This window comes from Oreochromis niloticus, linkage group LG4 (genome assembly GCF_001858045.2).
Source record: "Oreochromis niloticus isolate F11D_XX linkage group LG4, O_niloticus_UMD_NMBU, whole genome shotgun sequence".
Classification (NCBI taxonomy): Eukaryota; Metazoa; Chordata; class Actinopteri; order Cichliformes; family Cichlidae; genus Oreochromis; species Oreochromis niloticus.
This window is the reverse complement of record NC_031969.2, coordinates 910867-933974: the sequence shown is the minus strand read 5'-3', so window position 1 is coordinate 933974 and position 23108 is coordinate 910867. Positions and strand designations below refer to the sequence as shown.

The 23108-nt window shown below is 44.5% G+C and overlaps 1 protein-coding gene and 1 long non-coding RNA gene across 2 annotated transcripts; both read left to right on the top strand.

Moving 5' to 3' along the window:
* Positions 1 to 4023: 4023 nt before the first annotated feature.
* On the top strand, positions 4024 to 5271 carry LOC112846669 (uncharacterized). Its single transcript, XR_003219795.1, has 2 exons — positions 4024 to 4209; positions 4630 to 5271. It is a non-coding gene; the product is annotated as an uncharacterized LOC112846669 (long non-coding RNA).
* Positions 5272 to 12063: 6792 nt separating this feature from the next.
* LOC102078464 (calcium-binding mitochondrial carrier protein SCaMC-3) lies at positions 12064 to 21214 on the top strand. The gene is made up of 5 exons (XM_019355252.2): positions 12064 to 13017; positions 16976 to 17099; positions 17219 to 17306; positions 20511 to 20622; positions 20911 to 21214. The coding sequence occupies exons 1-5, from the start codon at positions 12805 to 12807 to the stop codon at positions 21178 to 21180; spliced, it is 807 nt and encodes a 268-aa protein (XP_019210797.1). The 5' UTR covers positions 12064 to 12804; the 3' UTR covers positions 21181 to 21214.
* Positions 21215 to 23108: the final 1894 nt, after the last annotated feature.

The window sequence follows — 23108 nt, the reverse complement described above, 5'->3', positions numbered from 1 at the left end:
CTCTATCAGTGCAGCAGTCAACATAGTGTTCTCTGCTTCTTCTCCACACTTTGACCCTATGGACCCATGTACTAGGGCTTACTCCAAATAATGGTGTAATTGTGCAACTTGGTTTTGCAGAACACCAGCTTAAAATTTCTCCAGTTAGGTATGGGCTCTTTTCAGGTCAGTTAAACATGGCATGCTTGGAGCAGACTGATCACATAATAGACGTCTATGCTAATAGACGCTGATATTAGCGCCAGCACTCTACCAGCATTGTCAGTAGCACAATAAGTATTGGTTTGGCATCGACAGAGAAGATTTGGTAACTTTGTGGCAACAAACATGCAACCATTCAAAAGTCACTTAAAAAACCTTTCTTCCCCATTTTGATGCTTGTATTAAACTTCAGCAGGCTGTATCAATCATGTCTACATGCCTAAATGCACTGAGTTTCTGCCAGATGATTGGCTGTTTATTTAATCATTTATTTTGTGAGTTGCTCTGAATTGTTGAGTCTGAAGCTATTAAAGCACAGATAGACAAAAAAGTGCCTGTACAGGTGGAAATTACAAATCATATCTGCTCATGACGGCTACAGTCCATCACAAAGAGAAACAGTGACACTGACCATTTTAATCTCTACCCCTCTCTGTCTAATCCTATGGATGCTGATCAGTGCACTTCACTATCTTCTGCTGTACGTCACTGCTCAAAATCCGCACCCTATTAATAGCCAATAAGCTATTAATTGTTCATTCACAAGTCATCTATAGGCCTGCTGATACAACTTCACCACCAGTGATGGATTTTAGCTATATTATGATTATTAATATGCTGTGTGGTGTAAAACATTAGTTATGCTTTACAACACACAGCAGTTTAAGTGTTCATAACTGTACAGCAATGTCACTTAATTATTATTATTTCAAAAGCATAAACAGCAAAATCTTAAGTTTATATACTACAGTTTCAATCATTAGTAAAGGGGATTATTTGCCCATTATCCACTATGAAATGCTGGTATATTTTAGCTCGCCCTAAGACACTGGACTTGTCTCTTGAGTAAGAAGCAACTCTTTCATTGAGTCAATTACTAAACAGCCCTATTTTTTATTAATCTGCTCTTTATCATGACTAAATGCTGCTTCAATGATTAATCTCACTTCTATAGTACACACTGAAGAGGCAGAGGCAAAGCAGAGATCCTCAGACCTATTTTTTCCCAGCAAATGCCTAGTTGAGGAATCCAGCCTCTCCATTGTATCCTTACTCTATCTCAAGTCTCCTTCTGGTTAGACAAAACACCTCAACTGGCTCCTTTTGATGTGAGGAGTAGCATCATTACTTAAAAGCTGTGCATGAGGTGCAAGAAGAACATGACTGCACATTCCTTGGCATCATAATAAGACATCTGTTTGAGTATGAATGTTATATGAGAGCACTTAGGCATAGAAAAAAGAGCTTGTATGAATGGGTAGATTGAGTAGAAAAGTGTGACACAAGAATCAGTCCTTTTATTAAACAGACGTCTTTTGCCTTAAACCTCTGTATTAATCTGCATTGTAAATAAAACTTTGAACTTTTCTTCAGAGTCCTGTGCTTGAGTCCAACTTAAACTAAGGTTATAACACAAGGGTGGCTCAGGAGGTACAGCAGGTCATCTATAGATCTACTGATCCCTGGCTCCCCCAGTCTGCATGCCAAATGGCCTTGGGCAAGATGCTAATCCAAGTTAGTAGATGTTGCCACAAAGTTGCATTGAAGCATGAATGTGTGTGAATGTTAGCTAGAAAGCACTTAAAGCATACAAGAAAGTACTTGTGTGAATGGGTGAATGTGGCATGTTGTATTAAGCGCTATATAAGAATCAGTCCATTTAGCAAAAGAGTCTGCTAAACTGGCCTGTATTTGTATAGCGCTTTACTAGTCCCTAAGGACCCCAAAGCGCTTTACACATCCAGTCATCCACCCATTCACACACACATTCACACACTGAATGTGTGTGAATGTGTGTGTAACAACCATTTTGCCACCATAATTTTTATAAGCTGACATTCAGGATAATTCATCACCTTTCAACTTTCCATCACATTTCCATAAAAGGATAGTTGTTGTTAAAGGTCTAGATGGAGTACATTGATAATGTGTTGATCTGGGGGTTCTCACAGAAAGAACATGATTCTCACCTGCATACAGTATTCCCAAGCATAGAGAAAAGTAAGATATCATCAAAGGAAGTTAAATTCCTCAGTAACATTATCCCAGAAACTGGGGTTAAGCCATACCCAGGCAAGACAGCAGCAACCAGAGAAATGCCTGACCGACTAACAAGACTGAACTGCATAGTTCAGTGAAGTTCTACTGCAAAGGTGGAGCAAAGAATGGACTTCCTGTCTGGACAGTCAAAGAGAACATCTCAGAGAGGACAGCTCTCTTCGACTGAAGCACACATCGTGCGCTTCATGTCCTCGAAGTCCTTGTCAGGGCGAATGACCAGCAAGCAGATTTTGTGAAGGTGCCAATACATTAGCTTGCATGTACAGCTTACAGCACTGCCGTTTCACATCATCAACAACATAAAGATCATTTCTTAAGATATGACCCAAGTATTTCACTTTGCTCCCCACATTCAATACTTGGTCAGCTAAATAAAAAGATGGAAAATTTAGCTTGTGATCCTCCTTAGTTGGAGCAATCACAATAACACTCTTTTTAGGGTTAAAAGCAATACTGGGCACCATACCTAGCACAAACTCTAAGTAAGTGCTGCAAACCAGCACTGTAGGGAGACAAAATGACCAAATCATCAGCATACATTAATAACAATAACGTTAGCCACAATACACCCAGTCTTACATGCATTTAACTTGACAGAAAGATCATTAAGATACAGACTGAATAGAGCAGGAGACAATATTCCACCTTGTTCAGACACTACTAGATATCTTCCCAGTGGTCTAAACCACATGCTTTTTTTAGAGGTATCCTCTCAATAACAAGTCGTACTTCTTCAGGTCGAATAATTTTGCCATTATTGAAACCAACTGTACTACTGAGTAAAATCTATTTCTTTCCAAAAAGCATACACCTTATTGTGCTGAAGCTCTTTTTTGCCTTATGACACAAAAGAACATCCCTTTGTACATTAATATTGTTCAAACTTGTACTGCCTGAGATCTTTGTCAGACACTTTTGTCCAAGCTAACTTCCTTTTATTTCCACTGTTGTCATAACTGATCGATTCTGGTACATTGTCAACAAATATACAGCAGGCAGTCCATTGAACACACAAGGCAATTAAGAGGTTAAATGAGCAGGTACAGAAAGAACCTCCACAAAAAGGCCACAGATCTATTGCTTTGTTGGGACACTCTTCAGAATGGCTTCAGCCCAGGTCGATTCTTTATGGGGCACCCGCTTCATTCCACTGTGCCAACCTTACTATCTCTGCTCAACCTATCGTTTCCTGACAGTGCTGAGAGAAGGAATGCAAATCAGAAATGTGTCAGTAAGTGTCAGCATATGCCTGAGCTCTGCTACCATCCACCTGGGAAACAGATGTGGGTGACCAGCACCAAGGTGACAGGGACTGTAGTGTGTGAACATTCAACACCACTTACACTGAGCTGAACACCAGTTTATTCCACTGGGATCCACAGTGTAGATCAGGCTGAGCAGTTTTCAAACCATGGAGAGTGGACCTGTAAATAAATCATGTGTAAATAAGAATGTATTCTTGGTTTGAAAAAAAAAATCAAAATGGTTCTACTTCAGTAGTGCCACTTTGATACCACAACAGTATCTGTTTTGCTTCCCTAAAAAGGGATGTTATGTTAGTATGTATAATCAATTTGTTGGTATGTGAGGAGGGGCAGGGGATCCTCTGTGATGTTTTTGTTGCAGTAGAGGGTTAGAATGCTAGTAACTGCATGTCGCAGGCAATAAAAGCTAATTCTTTACCTATCATTTTCCTTGAATACAAACCTCTTAATAATCAGTACTAATCAAAACACCTAATATTAAAAAGAACTATTGTTAAAAGTCCGCTTGGTCACTTTAACTGTTTAGACTACGTTACCCATGATGCACCTCGGTATCTGTACTTCCGGTTGGGAACGTGTTCAGCGCAGTTCTGCACAGATGAGAGGTGTGTCGGAGGTGTCGGAGGATTAACGTTTTTCCTTGCATTCGTGTGTGTGTTAACCCTGTGTGCGTGCTTATCATGTGAGTATTATAAGATGAGAGTGATAATTGTTTGACTTTATCTGTGTAATCTGCTCTGTGTAATTTGCTACGTAAGAAGCTAGTCCCGTTGCTATCGCTAAGCTACGTTGTTGGCCTACTACAGGCAGCCTTGTTCGCAGCTGATATCTCATTTAATATACGACCTACGGTCAAGCATTGCGGTTGGAGGTGGATGTAACTATTTACTGTGTTTATTATCTGAATCGTTGTAATCTGTAGAGATCCTGTTTGCTAATGTATATACCAGCTAGAAATTCATTTATGGTCTTAGGGTGCCATCTAGTGGCCATGAGGTTATGGCAGCTCATATAACATTACGCTGGAAACCCACAGTACTGCAGAAGCGGTACACTGCTATTCATAGGGGTTAATACAAATGTTTGTTCTTTCTGTTGACAGATGACCACACACACTCATATACACACTCACACTCCCTTTCCCTGCATGTGAATGCTGTAATGCAATCGCTTCCCCACCGACGCTGTACATCCTGTTGATGTCATCTGCCACCTCCTTATTAAAGTTACTTGAACTACATCACTGTGGAGTGCCATTCCTTCTGACCGAGGACGACTCAGTTGAAGCGTGATCGGCAATCAGTGCAAACATACATAACAAGTGGTCCTTCGAGCCGGATTGCCTTGGCTGAGTTAATGAGATGGCAAACCCTCAGGATAGAGGTGCATCGAGTAGCCCCCGTCCAAAGCGGGAGAAGAAACTTCCGGGACATCTGGTGGACTATGAGCACAACCTAACTGAGCCATCCGAGCCATCTAGAGCTCCAAGTAGTTCAAGCAGCTCCGATAATGAAGAGGAGGAGAGATGGCAGAAGATGGAATCAGTCTGGAACAGTGTCCTCCATCACATGACTCAATTGCAGGTATCTATGGAGGAAACTCGTGGGACATTACTAAAGCGGGTGGAGCGTTTGGAGCAGGCTTCTAAACCTGGCAGTCCTCTCCCCCCAGAAACAGGAGCGTTAGAACAACTCCAACCTAGTTCCTCCATAACAGAAGTTGCACCACTACAACCTAGCAGTGAGGTGTTACATCACACCACAGAGCCAGTAACTGTGCCAGTAATACCCTCGGAGCAGGACACCACAACACCTGTGAACATGCTGACGCCAGTGGAAACATCCGCTCCATCACCTCCTCGTAAAGTGCGCCTTCACACTCAGCCTGTGCTGCACCCTGCCACTTATGTAGCCGCATCGGCGCCACTCAGGAGACCTGAACGATGCACTGCTGAACCCTTCTCATATCAGCGATCGGAACATCAGCTCCTTATAAGCAGGCCAGACCAAGTGCAGCTATTACATCCTGCATCCCCAGCTGATCAGCCACTACAACCTGCTCATCTTTCAGTACACCAGCTATCACAGGCTGTGGACCCAGTGAGTCTGCAGCAGACGTCACATCCCGCTGCTCCCGTCTTCCAAGCCAGACATCCAGCTAATCCTGTGTACTTGCAGCAACCACCACATCCTGCTGATCCTACCTACCAACCTTCACGTCCACCAGAACTTGCGACCCAGCCATCACAGTGGGCAGAAGCTCATGGCCCTGTGCCCAACATACTGCATCCTGAAGCTTTGCATGATCCAGCTGGCAAATACTATGTTCCTTATCCCTCAGGAAGTAACTTTCCATCATCTTCCTCTGCTGAACACCATAATCCACAGGTTGCCACAACTTACCCAGCAGGAACGCCTCTACCAAACCTGATGGAGATGATGGTAGCGTCTTCATATGGCATTCCAAAGCCTAAGCTGGTGATCTTCAGGTCGGGCAGAGAGAGTGACTTCGCCTTATTAAAGAAAGGGCTGGACAGCACCTTAGGGCCACATTCTCATCTGGGAGAAGATTACAAGTTTCAGGTCCTATTAGATCATCTAGAGCATCCCAGCGCCCTACAGGTAGCCAAGCGCTACATTCACGACCGCACTCCCTATACTAGTGCAATGAGGGCGCTAGAGCAGAGGTATGGACAGCCAAGGCAGTTAGTCCAAAGTGAGCTTAGCACTATATTAAACTGCCCCCCTATTAGAACCGGAGACTCTCAAGCTATTGAAGACCTGTCCCTGTCTGTGTCCAGCCTGGTCGGGCTTCTCAGTACCATGGATGAAGTAGCAGCCAGTGAGCTCCATTGTGGTTCACATGTGGACAGACTGCTTACCAAGCTCCCCCTGCACTACAGAGACAGCTTCATCGAGTACTGTATCACCCGGGGGATCATCCGCACTGGCAGCAGCCGAACGTACAACATGTACGACTTCTCAGAATACGTTACCCAGGCTGGAACGGAAATCCCAAGTCCTTCAGCTATCCAGACAAGCCTCTCAAATGCCCCCTGACAGGCCACGTCCAGAGAAGAACCTACTCAAAGCCTCAGCAGGGCTCAAGCCACACAACAAATCTGCGTCCATCTACTACGGCCCAAATCCAGCCCAAGCCAAGCTAAAACAAGAGGGAGAATCTACAGCTCCAGATCCGACAGTCCAACCTAAGAAGAGACAGAAGTTCAAACCTTATTGTCCATACTGTGAAGGGACAGAGCATTATCTGAATGGCTGTGATGGATTCAAAAGGCTAGACCTCAAAGCTATGGCTACCTGGATTACCGAGAAGGCCAAATGCTGGCGCTGTGGCCGTAAACATTCTCCAGAGCAGTGTACTCTGAAGAAGCCGTGCAGCACCTGTGGTGACCAGCATTTGTCGGTGCTCCATGACCTGGTTGAGGCCAAGAAGCGGGACCCTAACATACTAACTGTGAGTACTAGTATGGTTTACCTAGACTATTCAAGTCACTCAGGTCGTGTTATGCTTAAGGTAGTACCCATCCAACTACATCATGGTGGCAAATCTCTGGACACATTTGCTGTGCTTGATGACGGCTCAGAGAAGACTGTTGTGCTTCCTGCGGCAGTTAAATCTCTAGGTTTGGAACAGGAGGAAGCAACACTCTCACTAAGAACTATCCGTCGAGATGTAATCCAGATGAAGGGAGGCTTTGTCTCATTTCAGGTGTCACCAAGGGCTAAGCCCAAAGTGAGGCACAAAGTAACACATGCCTTCACAGCCGACCAGCTGAGTCTAGCTACTCAGTCATGTCCAGCTGACCAGCTGAAGAAGAAGTATCTTCACTTGCAGAAAGCCCAGATTGAAGGATTCAACCAGGTCCAACCTTTGGTGCTGATTGGCTCAGATAATGCTCATCTCATCACCCCATCCGTCCTGTCCTTCGGGGTCGTCCAAAGGGCCGGTAGCCGTCTGCACCAAGCTCGGATGGGCCATCCAGGGGCCGGCCAGTAGTATGCCTACATCTGAGGGGACCTGCAGTGCCTGAACATGTGCCTTTCTCCTGCAGAGGCCCTGCATCAAGATGTGAAGCGTTTGTGGCAACTAGATGCTTCCCCCTACAGGACAGAGAGGAGGTCACACGGTCGAAGGAGGACAGAGAGGCAGTAGCTATGTTGAAACAAAGACCATCAGAGTCCCAGTAGATGGTGTCGAGAGATACGCCACTCCGCTGCTGAGAAGAAGGGACTTTCCACGGATGTGTGTCTCTCCTGAAGCAGTAAAAGGCCTCCTCAGATCTACCGAACGTAAGCTGGCCAAGAACCCTGATCTGACCCTCACATACAACCAGGAGATCCACAGGTTAGTAGATTCTGGTTATGTTGTTAAGCTGAGCCCAGATGAGACACATAGCTCTTCTGAGTCATGGTATGTACCCCACCACATGGTACATCACAACAATAAGGCTAGAGTGGTCTTCAACTGTTCGTTTGAGTTTCAGGGGACCGTCCTGAACCACTACCTCTTACCAGGACCTCCCTTGGGGCCCACTCTGCTGGGGGTATTGCTCCGCTTCCGCCAACACCCTGTGGCCGTGAGTGGAGATATCAAAGCCATGTTTCATCAGATTCGGCTGCTCCCAGAGGACTGTCCTCTGCTACGGTTTCTGTGGAGGGATTGTGAAACTGACCGGCCCCCAGACGTATATGAGTGGAGAGTGTTGCCCTTCGGAACGACATGTAGCCCCTGTTGTGCTATTTTCGCCCTACAGAGACATGCAAGGGAGCACAAAGACACCCACAGGGACATCTGCGACTCTGTCCACACAGCCTTCTATGTGGATAACTGTTTACAGTCCCTGTCCAACCCAGAAGAGGCAAAGCAGCTCATCGACCGGATGAGAGATTTACTTATTCAAGGAGGATTTGAGATACGACAGTGGGCGAGCAACGTGCCCGAAGTAGTTGCTCACCTGCCCGCTTCAGCTAGATCAGAGAGCTGCGAGCTTTGGCTGAACTTCAAAAGTCTCGACCCACAAGAGTCAACATTAGGACTCAGCTGGCACTGCCCGACGGATGTCCTGGGATATAAGCACCGCCCTATAACCTACTCCACGGTCACGCTGCGCAATGTGTACAAGGTACTAGCTACCCAGTATGACCCCCTAGGTTACATTTGTCCCTATACTACAAGGGCCAAGCTGATTGTACAGGCCCTGTGGAGCACCGAGAGAGGATGGGATGAGCCCATCGAAGGGAATCTACTTCAGTCCTGGCTTGAGTGGGAAGGTGAACTGTCACACCTCCAGCACGTCACCATTCCCCGCTGCTACGCTCCTCCTCACAACTCCAGCAATGCGACATATGAGGCTCACATATTCTGTGACGCATCAGAAAAGGCTTATGGGGCTGTGGCTTATCTCCGAGTAATCGAGCAACAAATGCCCATCGCCACATCATTCCTGTTGGCTCGTTCCAGAGTGGCCCCACGCAAACAGGTGTCAATGCCCCGGTTGGAGCTTTGCGCAGCACTCACAGGAGCCCAATTGGCCAAAGTACTCCAGACAGAGCTCACCATCCTCCTGCAGTCGATCTACCTGTGGACAGATTCTACGACGGTGCTGCAGTGGATCCAGTCTAGTTCCTGTCGCTATAAGGTATTTGTGGGGACTAGAATCTGTGAAATACAGGAGCTGACATCACCTGAACAGTGGCGGTATGTGACCTCTGACCTCAATCCCGCTGATGACATCACCAGAGGGAAACATCTCGCCGACCTAACAGTCCCCAATCGTTGGTCACATGGTCCACCCTTCCTGTCACAAACTGCTGACACTTGGCCTAAGTTGCCAACAGAGTTCCCGGCATGCAGCGAGGCAGAGCTCAGGAAGACTGCATTCTGTGGGCACGCTTCGGTATCCCCGACCTTACCAGATCCAACACAGTATGCCACACTAGATGAGCTGATTGCTGCTACACACCGTACCCTACACGGGGCGGCCGACACTCCTATTACAGCAGCGGAGCAACTAGAAACCAAGACCATGCTGCTTCGCTCGGCTCAGACTGACAGCTTCCCAGAGGAGGCCAAAGCCCTCCAGATCAGTCACCCAGTCCGCTCGGACAGCCGTCTTAGCGTGCTGTCCCCTGAATATGACAGTCTTACCGGTCTCATCAGAGTCGGAGGCCGCCTCCGTCGAGCCGCCGACTTAGATCCAGACAGTATTCATCCCATTGTGTTAGCAGCTGAACATCCCCTGACCAAGCTCATCATAAAAACTTATGATGACCAGCTCCTTCATCCAGGTGCAGAGAGGCTGTTTGCGGAAATACGGCGCACCTATTGGATTCTCAGAGGACGCCAAGCCATTAAGAAACACCAGCACCAGTGTGTGGACTGTAGGAGATGGCGCGCCTCACCTTCTACACCCAAAATGGCTGACTTACCTTCATCACGGCTGAGACTCTATAAGCCCCCGTTCTGGTCAACGGGCGTAGACTGTTTTGGACCGTACACGATAAAGATAGGTCGTAGAAGAGAGAAACGCTGGGGAATTATCTACAAGTGTCTTACAACCAGATGCGTGCACCTCGATCTCCTCCCTAGTCTTGACACCGATTCCTTCCTTATGTCATTACGCCGATTTATCGCACGCCGAGGAAAGCCATACGAGATGTGGTCGGATCGAGGGACCAATTTCAGAGGTGGTCACAGAGAACTCCAAACGGCGTTTGAAACATGGAGCCTGACCTCAAGCAGCAGCTAGCCAAGCAGACTATCAACTTCTGCTTCAATCCCCCACACTCTCCTCATTTCGGAGGAGCCTGGGAAAGGGAAATCAGAGCAGTGAAGTCAGCTCTGCAAGTAGTCCTGAAGGACCAAGTTGTGGCCGAAGAAGTCCTACTCACAGCCCTCATAGAGATTGAGAGCATTTTGAACTCAAAACCACTCGGCTATGCATCAGCTGACATAGCTGACCCAGATCCCATCACACCAAATCTTCTCTTGATGGGGCGACATGATTCAGCACTGCCCCAGGCAGTTTACGGCCCCTCAGGTACTCTTTCAACCAGAAGATGGAGACACAGTCAGGTCATCAGCGACCACTTCTGGAAGCGGTTCATACAGAACTACCTCCCAGGACTGCAACTCCGACAGAAATGGAGGAAGTCCACTGACAACATGGCCGTGGGACAAGCTGTTATGATTGTGGACGCTAATCTGCCTAGAGGCATTTGGCCTGTGGGTACCATTTCCCAAGTTTTTCCAGGGACTGATGGCATTGTTCGAGCTGCCGAAGTCAAGGTTAAAGACAGTATCTATGTTCGCCCGGTAACTAAGCTGGTGGAACTTCCCAAAGTTCCTGAGGACTCAGATGATACTGTTTCAAAATAGAAGGACTTTAGCATGTGTGTATTTCCATACAAATACAGGGGCGGCTGTTAAAAGTCCGCTTGGTCACTTTAACTGTTTAGACTACGTTACCCATGATGCACCTCGGTATCTGTACTTCCGGTTGGGAACGTGTTCAGCGCAGTTCTGCACAGATGAGAGGTGTGTCGGAGGTGTCGGAGGATTAACGTTTTTCCTTGCATTCGTGTGTGTGTTAACCCTGTGTGCGTGCTTATCATGTGAGTATTATAAGATGAGAGTGATAATTGTTTGACTTTATCTGTGTAATCTGCTCTGTGTAATTTGCTACGTAAGAAGCTAGTCCCGTTGCTATCGCTAAGCTACGTTGTTGGCCTACTACAGGCAGCCTTGTTCGCAGCTGATATCTCATTTAATATACGACCTACGGTCAAGCATTGCGGTTGGAGGTGGATGTAACTATTTACTGTGTTTATTATCTGAATCGTTGTAATCTGTAGAGATCCTGTTTGCTAATGTATATACCAGCTAGAAATTCATTTATGGTCTTAGGGTGCCATCTAGTGGCCATGAGGTTATGGCAGCTCATATAACATTACGCTGGAAACCCACAGTACTGCAGAAGCGGTACACTGCTATTCATAGGGGTTAATACAAATGTTTGTTCTTTCTGTTGACAGATGACCACACACACTCATATACACACTCACACTCCCTTTCCCTGCATGTGAATGCTGTAATGCAATCGCTTCCCCACCGACGCTGTACATCCTGTTGATGTCATCTGCCACCTCCTTATTAAAGTTACTTGAACTACATCACTGTGGAGTGCCATTCCTTCTGACCGAGGACGACTCAGTTGAAGCGTGATCGGCAATCAGTGCAAACATACATAACAACTATCCTAGATGAAAGTCAGAGATTTTGAATGCTTCTTCCCACATTGTCATATGCATAGTCTGGAATAAACCTGTAATGAACAATGAGCTGATTACATGATTCTTATGTAATTCCTTCTTAGTGAAAGTGATGCTTTTTCTGCCATCTCCCTTTTTACAACCATCCCCAGTGTTCCCTAAAACTTAAAGGATGTGTTGAATATTATAATCATGTTTTATTGTGCTGATTGGTAGTGCTAAACAGCAGTCAAAACCAGACTATATTTTGTGCTTTAGTGCGCTCTCCTGTATATATCCTTCCCCTATATACATGTGTACAGAGGAGGCTTCCCACAGTTACAGCGTGGTCCTCTGTACCACCCAGTAAAACATGGAAGCGCGCTAGACTGTAAGAAGGCTGGCTGTTGATTTGATTTGGCTCCCTGTAAAATATCGCAAACCTAATACAATCGCGTGAACTCGGTGAACTTCTCTCGTGCACTGCTGTTAGCGCGCGCGTATGCTGAGGCAGTAGGAGCGCGTGCCGTCAGTCCCAGGGGACAATGAATTTGCGGAGGTAGACTGCGTTTTACTCACTCTCCCTTCAAGTGGGTTTGAGGTTTTCGTACCATTTTTCAAGTACGAGTGGGAGGTGATGTTAAACTCCTGGCACGCACACAGATGTGTTTCTAAAAGCCTACACTGCGGTAGAATGAGCGACTCATTTACGACCTTCTACTATGACGGAAACTTAAATTCAACTGAATGACTTTATGGATTAGCGCGTGCTGGGGAGGGTTGGCTATGTAACTAACACGGGGATTAATCGAGCTCGTCCAAACCGCATCCATCCATCTGGAAGGAACGTTAGTCTCTGCAGGCTCCGTTCTCCTCCATTCATCCGTTACTATGTAAGACAATGGTACCAGTTCCTCCGCAAAAACACGCGCGGTTGCTTAGGTTCTGATGCTTGGCTGCGAAACAATCAGTCGATCAGCACCAAAACCCGGTTTTCTCCATTTCATATGGGCGAAGACGAGGAGTGCTCCAGCGCCCCTTCACGCCGCGGAGGAAATGCAGAGAACGGAAAGAACGGAGCCGCTCTGGACCCAGAAAGAGAAAAGAGGTATGCGGAGCTGTTCGAGCAACTGGACTTGAATAAAGATGGCAGGCTTGACATCAATGAACTGAGGACCGGACTGGCAACTCGTGGTTTACAACTCCGAGAGGCTGAGAAGGTGAGCAGGTGTTTTTAATGCAGGCTGATGCAGAGGCACGCGCACGCTGTACGTGAACTAGTTTATAGTGTTTGTAAAAATTAGAGATGGCACGATACCACTTTTTTATGTCCGATACCGATACCGATATCATAAATTTGGATATCTGCCGATACCGATATGAATCCGATATAGTGTGTTTTTTAATCAATAAAACTGTTTTTTTTAAATATCTTGCTGCATTTTGTATAAGTTCATACTCAAGTTTAAATAAACAACAACACTAAAGCTATTCTGTTATACCTGTATGCAAAAAATACACTGCGCCCAAAATATTTCATAGTTCAGCAATACTGATCAATCTAATAAACTTAAACCTACCTACTCCATCCTCCCTATTGTGGTATTTTAAAGAGTACTTAGCAGAAATATTAAGCAACCTAACTAACAGGGTTGCAAACTCCCAGCAAAAGAAAATGGGGAAACCCCCCACCTGATGATGCTTAATCGACGTAATCAACCTTAATTTGATGCAGGGTGAAAAAAATGCACAGAAATAAATTATTTTTCAAGAATAATTAAAAAGATTCAACAGAATTGCAGACTGCACAGATGGTACTTTCCCAAAGGAAAAAGTACTATAGCTTACTAGGGTATATTAGACTTAACAGTTACTATATACAGTAATGGACTTCTATACATTTTACATCAGATTAAAACTTTGGGTGTAAGATTCAGATAATTATTTATTAAAAGCTAGATATTTTAAATGAGAATAAGAAAGAAAAGTATGTCTTTGTGCCCCCTTTTCCCTGTTCATGCCCTATCGGCCCCCCTGGCTAAACTTTGCTAGATCCGCCCCTGCACAGTTACCAGCCGTCAGCTACGTAGAAAAGGAACCTGGTGTAGAAAGTAATATTAAATAAATTCTAACAACAGCTTATCAAGCTTAAACGTGCTGCTGTTGTTCCGCCGCTGGTTTCCTCTTTCTGGTGCAAAGTGGGCCAAAAACAAAGAAGAGAGACGGACTCGCGACAGAAAAGCCGATCAGCTGATCATTGATCAGAAGTAGCAGCAAGAAGGGGAGGGAGGGAGAAGAGGCAGTCGCTCCATATATCGGTTGTTAAGCTTAACATGGGAACGCTTTACAAACATTCAGAGATGAACTTACACACTTGCTTTACTTCTCTCTGGGATAACTTCCTCGGAGATGAAATGCCGGATTGCTAGCGAGACTACAAATACACACAGCCGCTCTATCACGTGAGCATACTGCTCCGACGTGCTACGGTTATGAGCCGAGTTACGCCGTGTTGCAAGTTTTTTGAGGTGCTTTTTTGATATTTAATGGATCGATTACATTTTTGATTTCCCTCCGATATCCGATCCAGTAATTTAGGTGAGTATCGGACCGATACCGATACGTAATATCGGATCGGTCCATCTCTACTCTGTACTCTGCATTGTAGACTGCCAGTGAGTCCAGCTGTTTTACTGAACTTTTACCTTCTGACTGTGAATACTTTAACGTGCCAAGGATTACAGCGTGGTGGTGGAGTGGCGGCTCCACGTGAACATATTTCCCCGGTGCTTGCCTCTTGTCACTGGCTCTCTGTTCACTTCTGAATTGGTTGATTGATTTTAAAATTTTATTGTTGACTTACAAACCCTGAAATGGACAGGATCCTGGGTATTTGTCTGACCTCTTGCAGCCTTATGCACTCTCTAGATCTCTTAAATAAAATTATCTTTTTAAAACAGTATGAGAATTATTTGGTACTAATATTATAAGTTACAAGTTATTTGGTACGAGCTATTTTGTACTTCTGTACAGCACTTTGGTCAATGTTTCTGTTGTAATAAAATGTGCTATATAAATAAAAATAACTTGAACTTGAACGCGGGCGAGTTCAGTGTAATTTTACAAATTATTTAAATTTTACATTACAGATTGTTAAGGTAAAATATATTTTTGTCATGGTCCCTGGGTCTTGGACACAGGGTTTTGATCTTTTTCCTGGATCATGATGTATTTTTGGGGTTTTGAGACATGATTTCTGTTCAATCGTTATATTTAGTCCTTTGAGTATGGTATTATTTCTCAGTGCTCCTGAGTTAGTTTTCTTTGCTTCTTATCGCCTCAAGGCGCTTTATATTTTAAAGTAAAGACCAAAAGTACAAAGAAAAGAAAGAAAATCCCAACAATTATATGACCTAATATGAGCTTTCATGACAGTGGGAAGGAAAAACTCCCTTTTAACAGGAGGAAACCTTCAACAGAACCAGGCTCAGGGAGGTGTGGCCATCTGCCGCGACTGGTTGGTGGTGAAGGATAAAGACACGCTGTGAAAGAGAGCCAGAATTTTATGATAACTAATAATTAAAAGCAGAAAGGTGTCTAAACATAGTGAGTGAGAAAAGTGACTGAAGAAGAAATACTCAGTGCATCATGGGAATCCCACAGCAGCCTTCACCTATTGCAGCATAACTAAAGGAGGATTCAGGGTCACCTGGTCCAGCCCTAACTATATGCTTTAGCAAAAAGGAAAGTTTGAAGCCTAATCTTAGAGTAGAGAGTAGAGATAAAGTAGAGATAGTGTCTGTCTCCTGAATCCAAACTGGAAGCTGGTTCCACAGAAGAGGGGCCTGAAAACTGAAGGCTCTGCCTCCCATTCTACTTTTAAATACTCCAGGAACAACAAGTAAGCCTGCAGTGCGAGAGCGAAGTGCTCTAATAGGGTGATATGGTACTACAAGGTCATTAAGATAAGATGGGACCTTGTATGTGAGGAGCAGCATTTTAAATTTGTTTTCAGGAAAGTTTTCAGGAAACACTGTGAAATGTTCAGTTTCTAGGCCATATGTCAGAGCAAGATCTAGAGTGTGAGAAAAGTAGTGGGTGGGTTCTTCTACATTTTGAAAGAAGTTAATTGAGGCTACTAATAAATCATAACAATGCCGTGTTAAGTATGTCATTTTTAGCATCGACACTGACGTTAAAATCACCCACAATACTTATTTTATTTGTGTTGAGCACTAAATTTGAAAAAAGAGTGAGAAATCAGACAGAAACCTCGAGTAAGGCATGGTGGACAAAAGATAACAACAAATAAAACTATTTTTGAGTTTTCTTGGGTGGACAAGGTTAAGCATCAGGCTTTCAAATGAATTGAAACTCCCTGGGTCTGTGGTTCATTAAAAAGCTGAGGTGCAAAGCTTGCTACCAAATCCTTCCTTTGCCTGTGTTTCATAGATTCTGACATTTAGTATAACTCGGGGGTGTTGATTCATTTAAAGTTTTAATGAATCAACACCAGCATGATGATTATGTTAGTTTATTTTAAACTAACATAATCATCATGCTGTAACCAGGTTTCTGTAAGATTTGTTAATCAATTATTAATTGATGTGCTAACAGGCACTTAGAAAAGAGAGATTTAAGGTTTAATAATCAAGATTTTACAGTTTTACTTGTTGCAGGTGAGAATAATATGTTGTTCTTTCTTTGTCTTTTTTGTGTTTAAATCATTTTTGCTGATTCAGTCCAGTAGTGAAATTTGCTAGTTACCAGCACTAATGTCAGGGCAGTACACTGATTAGTGTGTATTTCCTGGATACCTAGTTAGCTAGCACTTTTACGGTTAGCTACGTTAGCTAAAATGGTCATTCACTCTGATTCTTGCTGCTGCTCCTAATGAGGAATTTCTGTGTCTGTGCTGATTTTGTTAATGTACTGAACAAAGCTTTGAAATAAACTCACCGTGGCTCCTTGTGCTCTGTGGTTGTGAATCCAGCATGGTAGACAGGACAATGGAAATGGACTGGCTGACTTCCACTCTCTTCTCCTCACTATTTACACTCCCTGATCCCACTGTTTGCCCCATGTCATTTACATTGTGAACACATCATAATTTGAACCTTTTTTTTGGCTTTAATTCCCTGTTTACTCTGTGCTTTCTTTCTTTCTCTGGACTAACAGATAGTCCTTGAGAGCGACACCAACCATGATGGTCTGCTGGATTTCCAGGAGTTCTCTCAGTACCTCCAGACTCACGAGAAAAGACTCTGGCTCATGTTCCACAGACTGGACCACAACAATGACGGTGTGTGCATGCTTAACACACAGTAAATGCACCAGTTCTGTCAGTTACCCCACCCATAAATATCCTCTTTGCAGGCCCCAATTTCCAATGCTGTTTGTACTCTCTGATGTGTTTGGTAGGGCAAATTGATGTGGGGGAGATCCAGCACTCACTACAAAAGCTTGGAGTGGAGGTTACCATGGAACAGGCCTCCAAAATACTGCAGAGGTACCATGTCTGAAATGGAAATTTGATTTTGTTTGTATTTTTTTACACAGTGATCTATTACACTCAAGTAAATAAAACAAATGCGCTACAATGTAAAAAATATTAAAAACAAAACAATCTTAATTATTTGATCTAATTTATTTTGATCTTTAATTAAATACATTTCCTAGCACATAGTTCAAATATGAGAGTCAGATTTTAAACCATGCGCCATTGTAGCTCACTTGGTTGAGCAGGTGATCCATATGCCAAAAATCTACAGGTGCCTGGGTTTGATTCTGTCTCCCTTGTGCTCGCCCTGCTTTCCAGTCTAAAAAAGGTTAAAACTACGTAAAAGATTTAAACTCAACTGGCTAAGTCGGAGGATTAGCTTTGAGGCACTAAAGGATTAAGGGAGTTTATTTACAAAGCCATAGATTTTGTGGCAGTGGCATTTGTGAAGGCCGCATCTTAAACAGTCAGTAGCAGTTAGTGATAGAACTGAACTTTCAGGTGAGTTTCCAACTGGAGAAGGGCCCAGGGACAAGGCTGGCATACAGCTGGTTAGCACATGAAGGGATTTAGGACACAAGAAGTGCACGTAATAGTAAGGATTTAGAAAAGCAGCTACTTGACTGCTGTAATCAGAGGATGATGAAGTGTTAATATCAAAATATTACTAACAGTGAAAAAGAAGTGCACAATAAAAGAAAATAATATTAATGGACTTGGGTTGCAAGACGGCACCTGTGTTTGGTTGTGCCTCTGCCTCTGTCTATGTGTTTGTTTATTTTACATATTGTGCAAGTATTTTTGGTACAGTTTTGCGCGGTGTCATCTCCCTTTGAATATATGATGCATGTGATAAAATCAGCTATGGATAATTTTCAGAGTCAACAAAAAGAGGGGTTTTTTCAAGTGCTGCTTGAGCATGGTGCAGTACCCGCCATACCTTCACTTTTGCTGGTCACTTCGCCTTTGCTTTGGAGGCTTCGTCAGAGGAAGCGGGGGAAAAGAGCTGGTTTCTTTGTACTACTTTGTCGGCTTCGGAGAGAAGCGGGTCTTCGGGAGTGAAGCCAGTCCGATTCGCCTGAGGCTTGTTGGGGCTGGACTGTTTTTCACGCTGTCACCTGAAAGTGTGGAAAGCCATGGGAAAAATCTATTAAAAAGAGGCCTGTGTTGAGCTGGAAGGCTCGGGTTGAACTGGGTCAACTGGCACAGGTTCAGTCTCCTATACCACCGGAGTGAAGGTGTAATTTGGCAAGCCTTGGATTGCTTTGGAGTGCTTTGAGTGCTCAGAGTAGAAAAGCGCCATATAGGAACCAGTCCATCTGCCATTCGCAGATGTGGGCAGAGAAGCTGCCTCTGGCTGGGGAAAGGAGGGGTGGTGGCAGCGGGAGCCCTTTTTTCTCCTGAAAGAAGGAGAAGGTGGAACCAAAGGCAGATGACTCCCGGTCTTCTGCCCATAGCCTGCTTAAAGTAAGGTGGCACAGTTCCCGTCTTGAAACAAGTATTTATAATCTTGATGGCCGAATTACATGAAAGACTTGTTTTAAACAGATGAGAGGGAATGATGTCAAACAGATGGCACCTCCAACAACTTGCCTCACACATTATTGGATCTGAGCTTCCTTAGAAAGTAAAGTCTGCTCATCCTCATCTTGTACAGCATCTTGTACACTGTTGGTCCTCCAGTCAGGTGAAGTACCTGTAGCCATCCCCGTTTTCCAACTCTTCACCCACCATGTTGATGGGCCTAGTCGCAGTTTTTTTTCCTCCGGAAGTCAGCCAACACGTCATTTGTGTTGCTGAAATTCAGAAGGAGGTGATTTCTTCTTTCTTCTTAATACATCAAACCACGGCAGTGTCATAAGAGAACTTCTGCAGGTGGCATGTTTCACTCTTGTACTGGAAATTTGAGGTGGACAGGAATGGAGACAGGACTGTTCCCTGTGGTGCCCTAGTATTACTAACCACCACATCAAACAGTGGTGCAAATTGTGTTACAAATTAAGGGCTCTCTGACAGATAGTCAGCAATCCAGCAGACAATAGAAGTGGTGAGGCCCATCCTGAGCAGCTTATTATTTAGCAGAAGTGGGTGGATGGTATTAAAGGCACTGGAAAAAAAATATGATTCTAAAAATGCCACCAGCACCATCCTGTTAAGAGTGAACATGCTGAAACAGGCAGATAATCACCTCCACAAGAGGGTGGTAAGCAAACTGAAAAGGGTCAAGGGCATGTTTCACCTGCAAGATATGATGAGCAAGAACCACTCTCTAGCACCTTCATGACATGTGACATCAAGGCAAAGTGATGTCTGAAGTCATTAAGGCTTCTGGCCCAGCCAAGGGCCTGGAGCTTTGATTTAAACCCCCTTTCCACCAGTACCTACTTGGATCGACTTGCCACGGTTCGCCACAGTTTTCAGGGTTTTCCATTAGGTGATATTGTAATAATACCTGGTACCAGGTACTAAAATAGTATGTGCTCAGAAGGGGTTCTAAAGCAATCTGAGCAGGTACTAAAATGCATGACATCAATTGGCCGGTCAGTGGCATCACTCGATGAGTCACGAGAGCATTTCATTCGCCAAAATCAATCGTGGCTCAAGAGTTGGCAGTTCGTATTGTAATCAGAAGGTTGCTGGTTCGAGCCCCGGCTCCGACAGTCTCGGTCGTTGTGTCCTTGGGCAAGACACTTCACCCGTTGCCTACTGGTGGTGGTCAGAGGGCCCGGTGGCGCCAGTGTCCGGCAGGCTCGCCTCTGTCAGTGTGCCCCAGGGCAGCTGTGGCTACAATGTAGCTTGCCATCACCAGTGTGTGAATGTGTGTGTGAATGGGTGGATGACTGGATGTAGTGTAAAGCGATTTGGGGTCCATAGGGACTAAGTAAAGCGCTATACAAATACAGGCCATTTACCATTTACCAAAATCAAAACTGCTGTTTTTTAAACCCGGCATCGAGGGAGATGGCATAAAGGGGGCAAATACTCTTTCACAGCACCGCATGCTTGCCCGTATGGCGCTTTTGTCCATTTTCAATTTTTTCCAGCACTGTTGCAGAAATCCCCTCCATGAGTTCTATGCCATCTGGGACCCTTGTGCTCCTGAATACATCTGTTATACAAATGTCAGAAGATGTGATGTCACTTTGTCATCCAGTTAATGAGGGCGAGAAACAGTGAGCATAAACAGGCCCTAACCTTCTCTCTTTCTCCCAGTATGGACAGAGATGGGACTATGACTATTGACTGGAATGAATGGCGCGATCACTTCCTGTTCAACCCTTTGCACAACATGGAGGAAATTGTCCACCACTGGAAGCACTCCCATGTAGGAGTGTTTTTTTTGTTGTTTGTTTTTCACTTTTAATAAATGTTATAAATGATTAATAAATGTTAACATCCTGACAGTATTTATATTTTCATGCTACTGGGTTATTAGGATGAAAATATTTGGTAGTATTTGGCAAAACATAATCAAGTTGAACTGTGAACTACACTGTTTTCATTCATACCCCATAGATGTAGATTATGTAACAGTTAGCATGTGTTGGCAAGAGACAGTGGCGAAGAACGAGCAAACACAAACACAGTTTGTACCTTTCTAATCTTGTTTTAGATGTTTGACATTGGGGAACACCTGACAGTGCCTGATGAGTTTTCAGAGCGGGAGCGGCAATCAGGTTTGGTTTGGAGGCAGCTAGTTGCTGGAGCCATGGCAGGGGCAGTGTCTCGGACAGGAACTGCACCACTGGACCGTCTCAAGGTCTTCCTGCAAGTGGGTATTCACACTGTCCTGCCACTGATACACACATTTAGTTTACTATATACTGACCTGAAAAGAGCCAGAGACATTAGTCGACTTCATGCTCTGTGTAATTTCCAGTGATTGTTGTTATTGCTACACCCAGTCCTTAACTGACACATATTGTGAAACTCCACCTCTGTGAAGAGGTTTTTTTTAAAACTATGAGTTTTGAACATTGGAAGCCTTCTTACAGCTCCTTCAGCAACAAGATTTCCTTCCAGCTTTACAGCAATTACTTCCCCGTCTTTGGATGTAAATTCTGAGTATGCCTCCATGTGGTTGTTCACACAAAACTAAAACAAAGACAGATGCCAACAGGTAAAAAGGAAGAAAAACATTAATAAACATTGAGAAAAAAACACCAGATCAATCAATCAATCAATCAATCAATCAAAGCTTTATTCGTCACATGCAGGTTGCCCTGCAGTGAAATGGGACCCCCCCGACCTTACACATAAAACACAGACATTACATGGGGATACAGGTCGGAGATTGGTAGCATTAGAGAAAAACATTGAAATGTACATTACAATGGGAAAGTACAAGAGGAAAAAAAGAGACCCCTACTCATGCTGTGCTTCCATGGTAGGACAGCATGAGAACAGGAAACAAAAAAACTCCTCTGCACAAAAAGCACATGAATGTCCACAGCACAACATTATGAAGGACATGACAAGCCACGGGGATGGGTGGGGGGTGAGGAGTTATCCGAAGCGAACACAGCAGCCGCCCTGCACAGCGCTATCATTCCAGCGCGGCACATAGGCCCGCCGTGTTCCCCCGCAGGAAACAAGCATCGAAGGCGTTTGGAAGGGGAGAGGGATCAGTGTTTGCTTATCAGTGTAAGTGTATGTGTGTGCGTGTCCATAGTTCAGCGGAGACAGTGTCCTTCGCCCTGCCAGGCTAAGTAAACAGTCTACCAGCCAACCCAGGTGGCCTTATGGGATGGGAAGGAACAGTCACAACATAGTCGTTATCAGGGATTGTTTTTGATCGGCTCCAGCCTTGAGCCCGCAGCTGGCGCCGAAGGGGGTAGCCGTATAATGATGGTGATTTTCCTTTGCAAACAACTCATAAGAATTTCAGGCTGTTTTTAGCACTCCGACACTGGTGTCTCAATCTCCTTTTTTATAGCCTCGAGTTTCTCCAAGATGTTATTAGCCATCGATCCCGAGATCTTGTCACTCTGTTGCTCACAAAGCAGATCCTGAGACCTCACGACCGCAACCAGATGATCCATTAGAAGTTCAAAAGACCAAAATACGATACAAAGAAGGTGCAAAGGATTGTTCTTTGGAGAGGCTGATTCATATGAACACCAAGATTGGTCACTTTTGTCATTGACTGTGTGCGGCAGGCAGGAATGGAGGACCCAAATACAGACTCTCTGAGGCGAAAAGTGAACTCCGAAACAGCTTTATTGCTGGATACAAGGAAAACTAACTAAACTGAGGAGTACAAAATAAACTAGACAGACAGAACACACAGTGAGGTATGAGGGGACAGAAGAAATAAAGGGCTTAAATACACGGGGAAAGACGAGGAAACAGGAAACACACGGGGAACACAGCTGGGGCTAACAACACACTATGAGACAGAGGACGCAAAGCTGAACATAACACGTGAGACGAGGAACCTTCAAAGTAAGTGAAGCAAAACAGAACATGGCCCACATAGACAGGAGACTAACAAAGTAAAACAGGAAGTAACGGGAACACAAACTGACACACACACACACACACAGACGAGACCGGAAAATAACAGACGTGAAAACATAAGTGAGACAACGAGACACAAGAACACAGGGAAGGCACCATAACAAAACTAAGAACTACACATCAGGAATACTAAATATAACTAGAAAGTGCATTTTCTGAAGAAACTGCAGTGTGAATGCTTGAATCTGAATGTATGCACTGAAATGAATTAATTGCTGAATTTTAAGTTAAAAATGTTGAATGAGATGAAAAATACAGAAATTTGCACCTGAAAACAAAAGTGCTGAACTG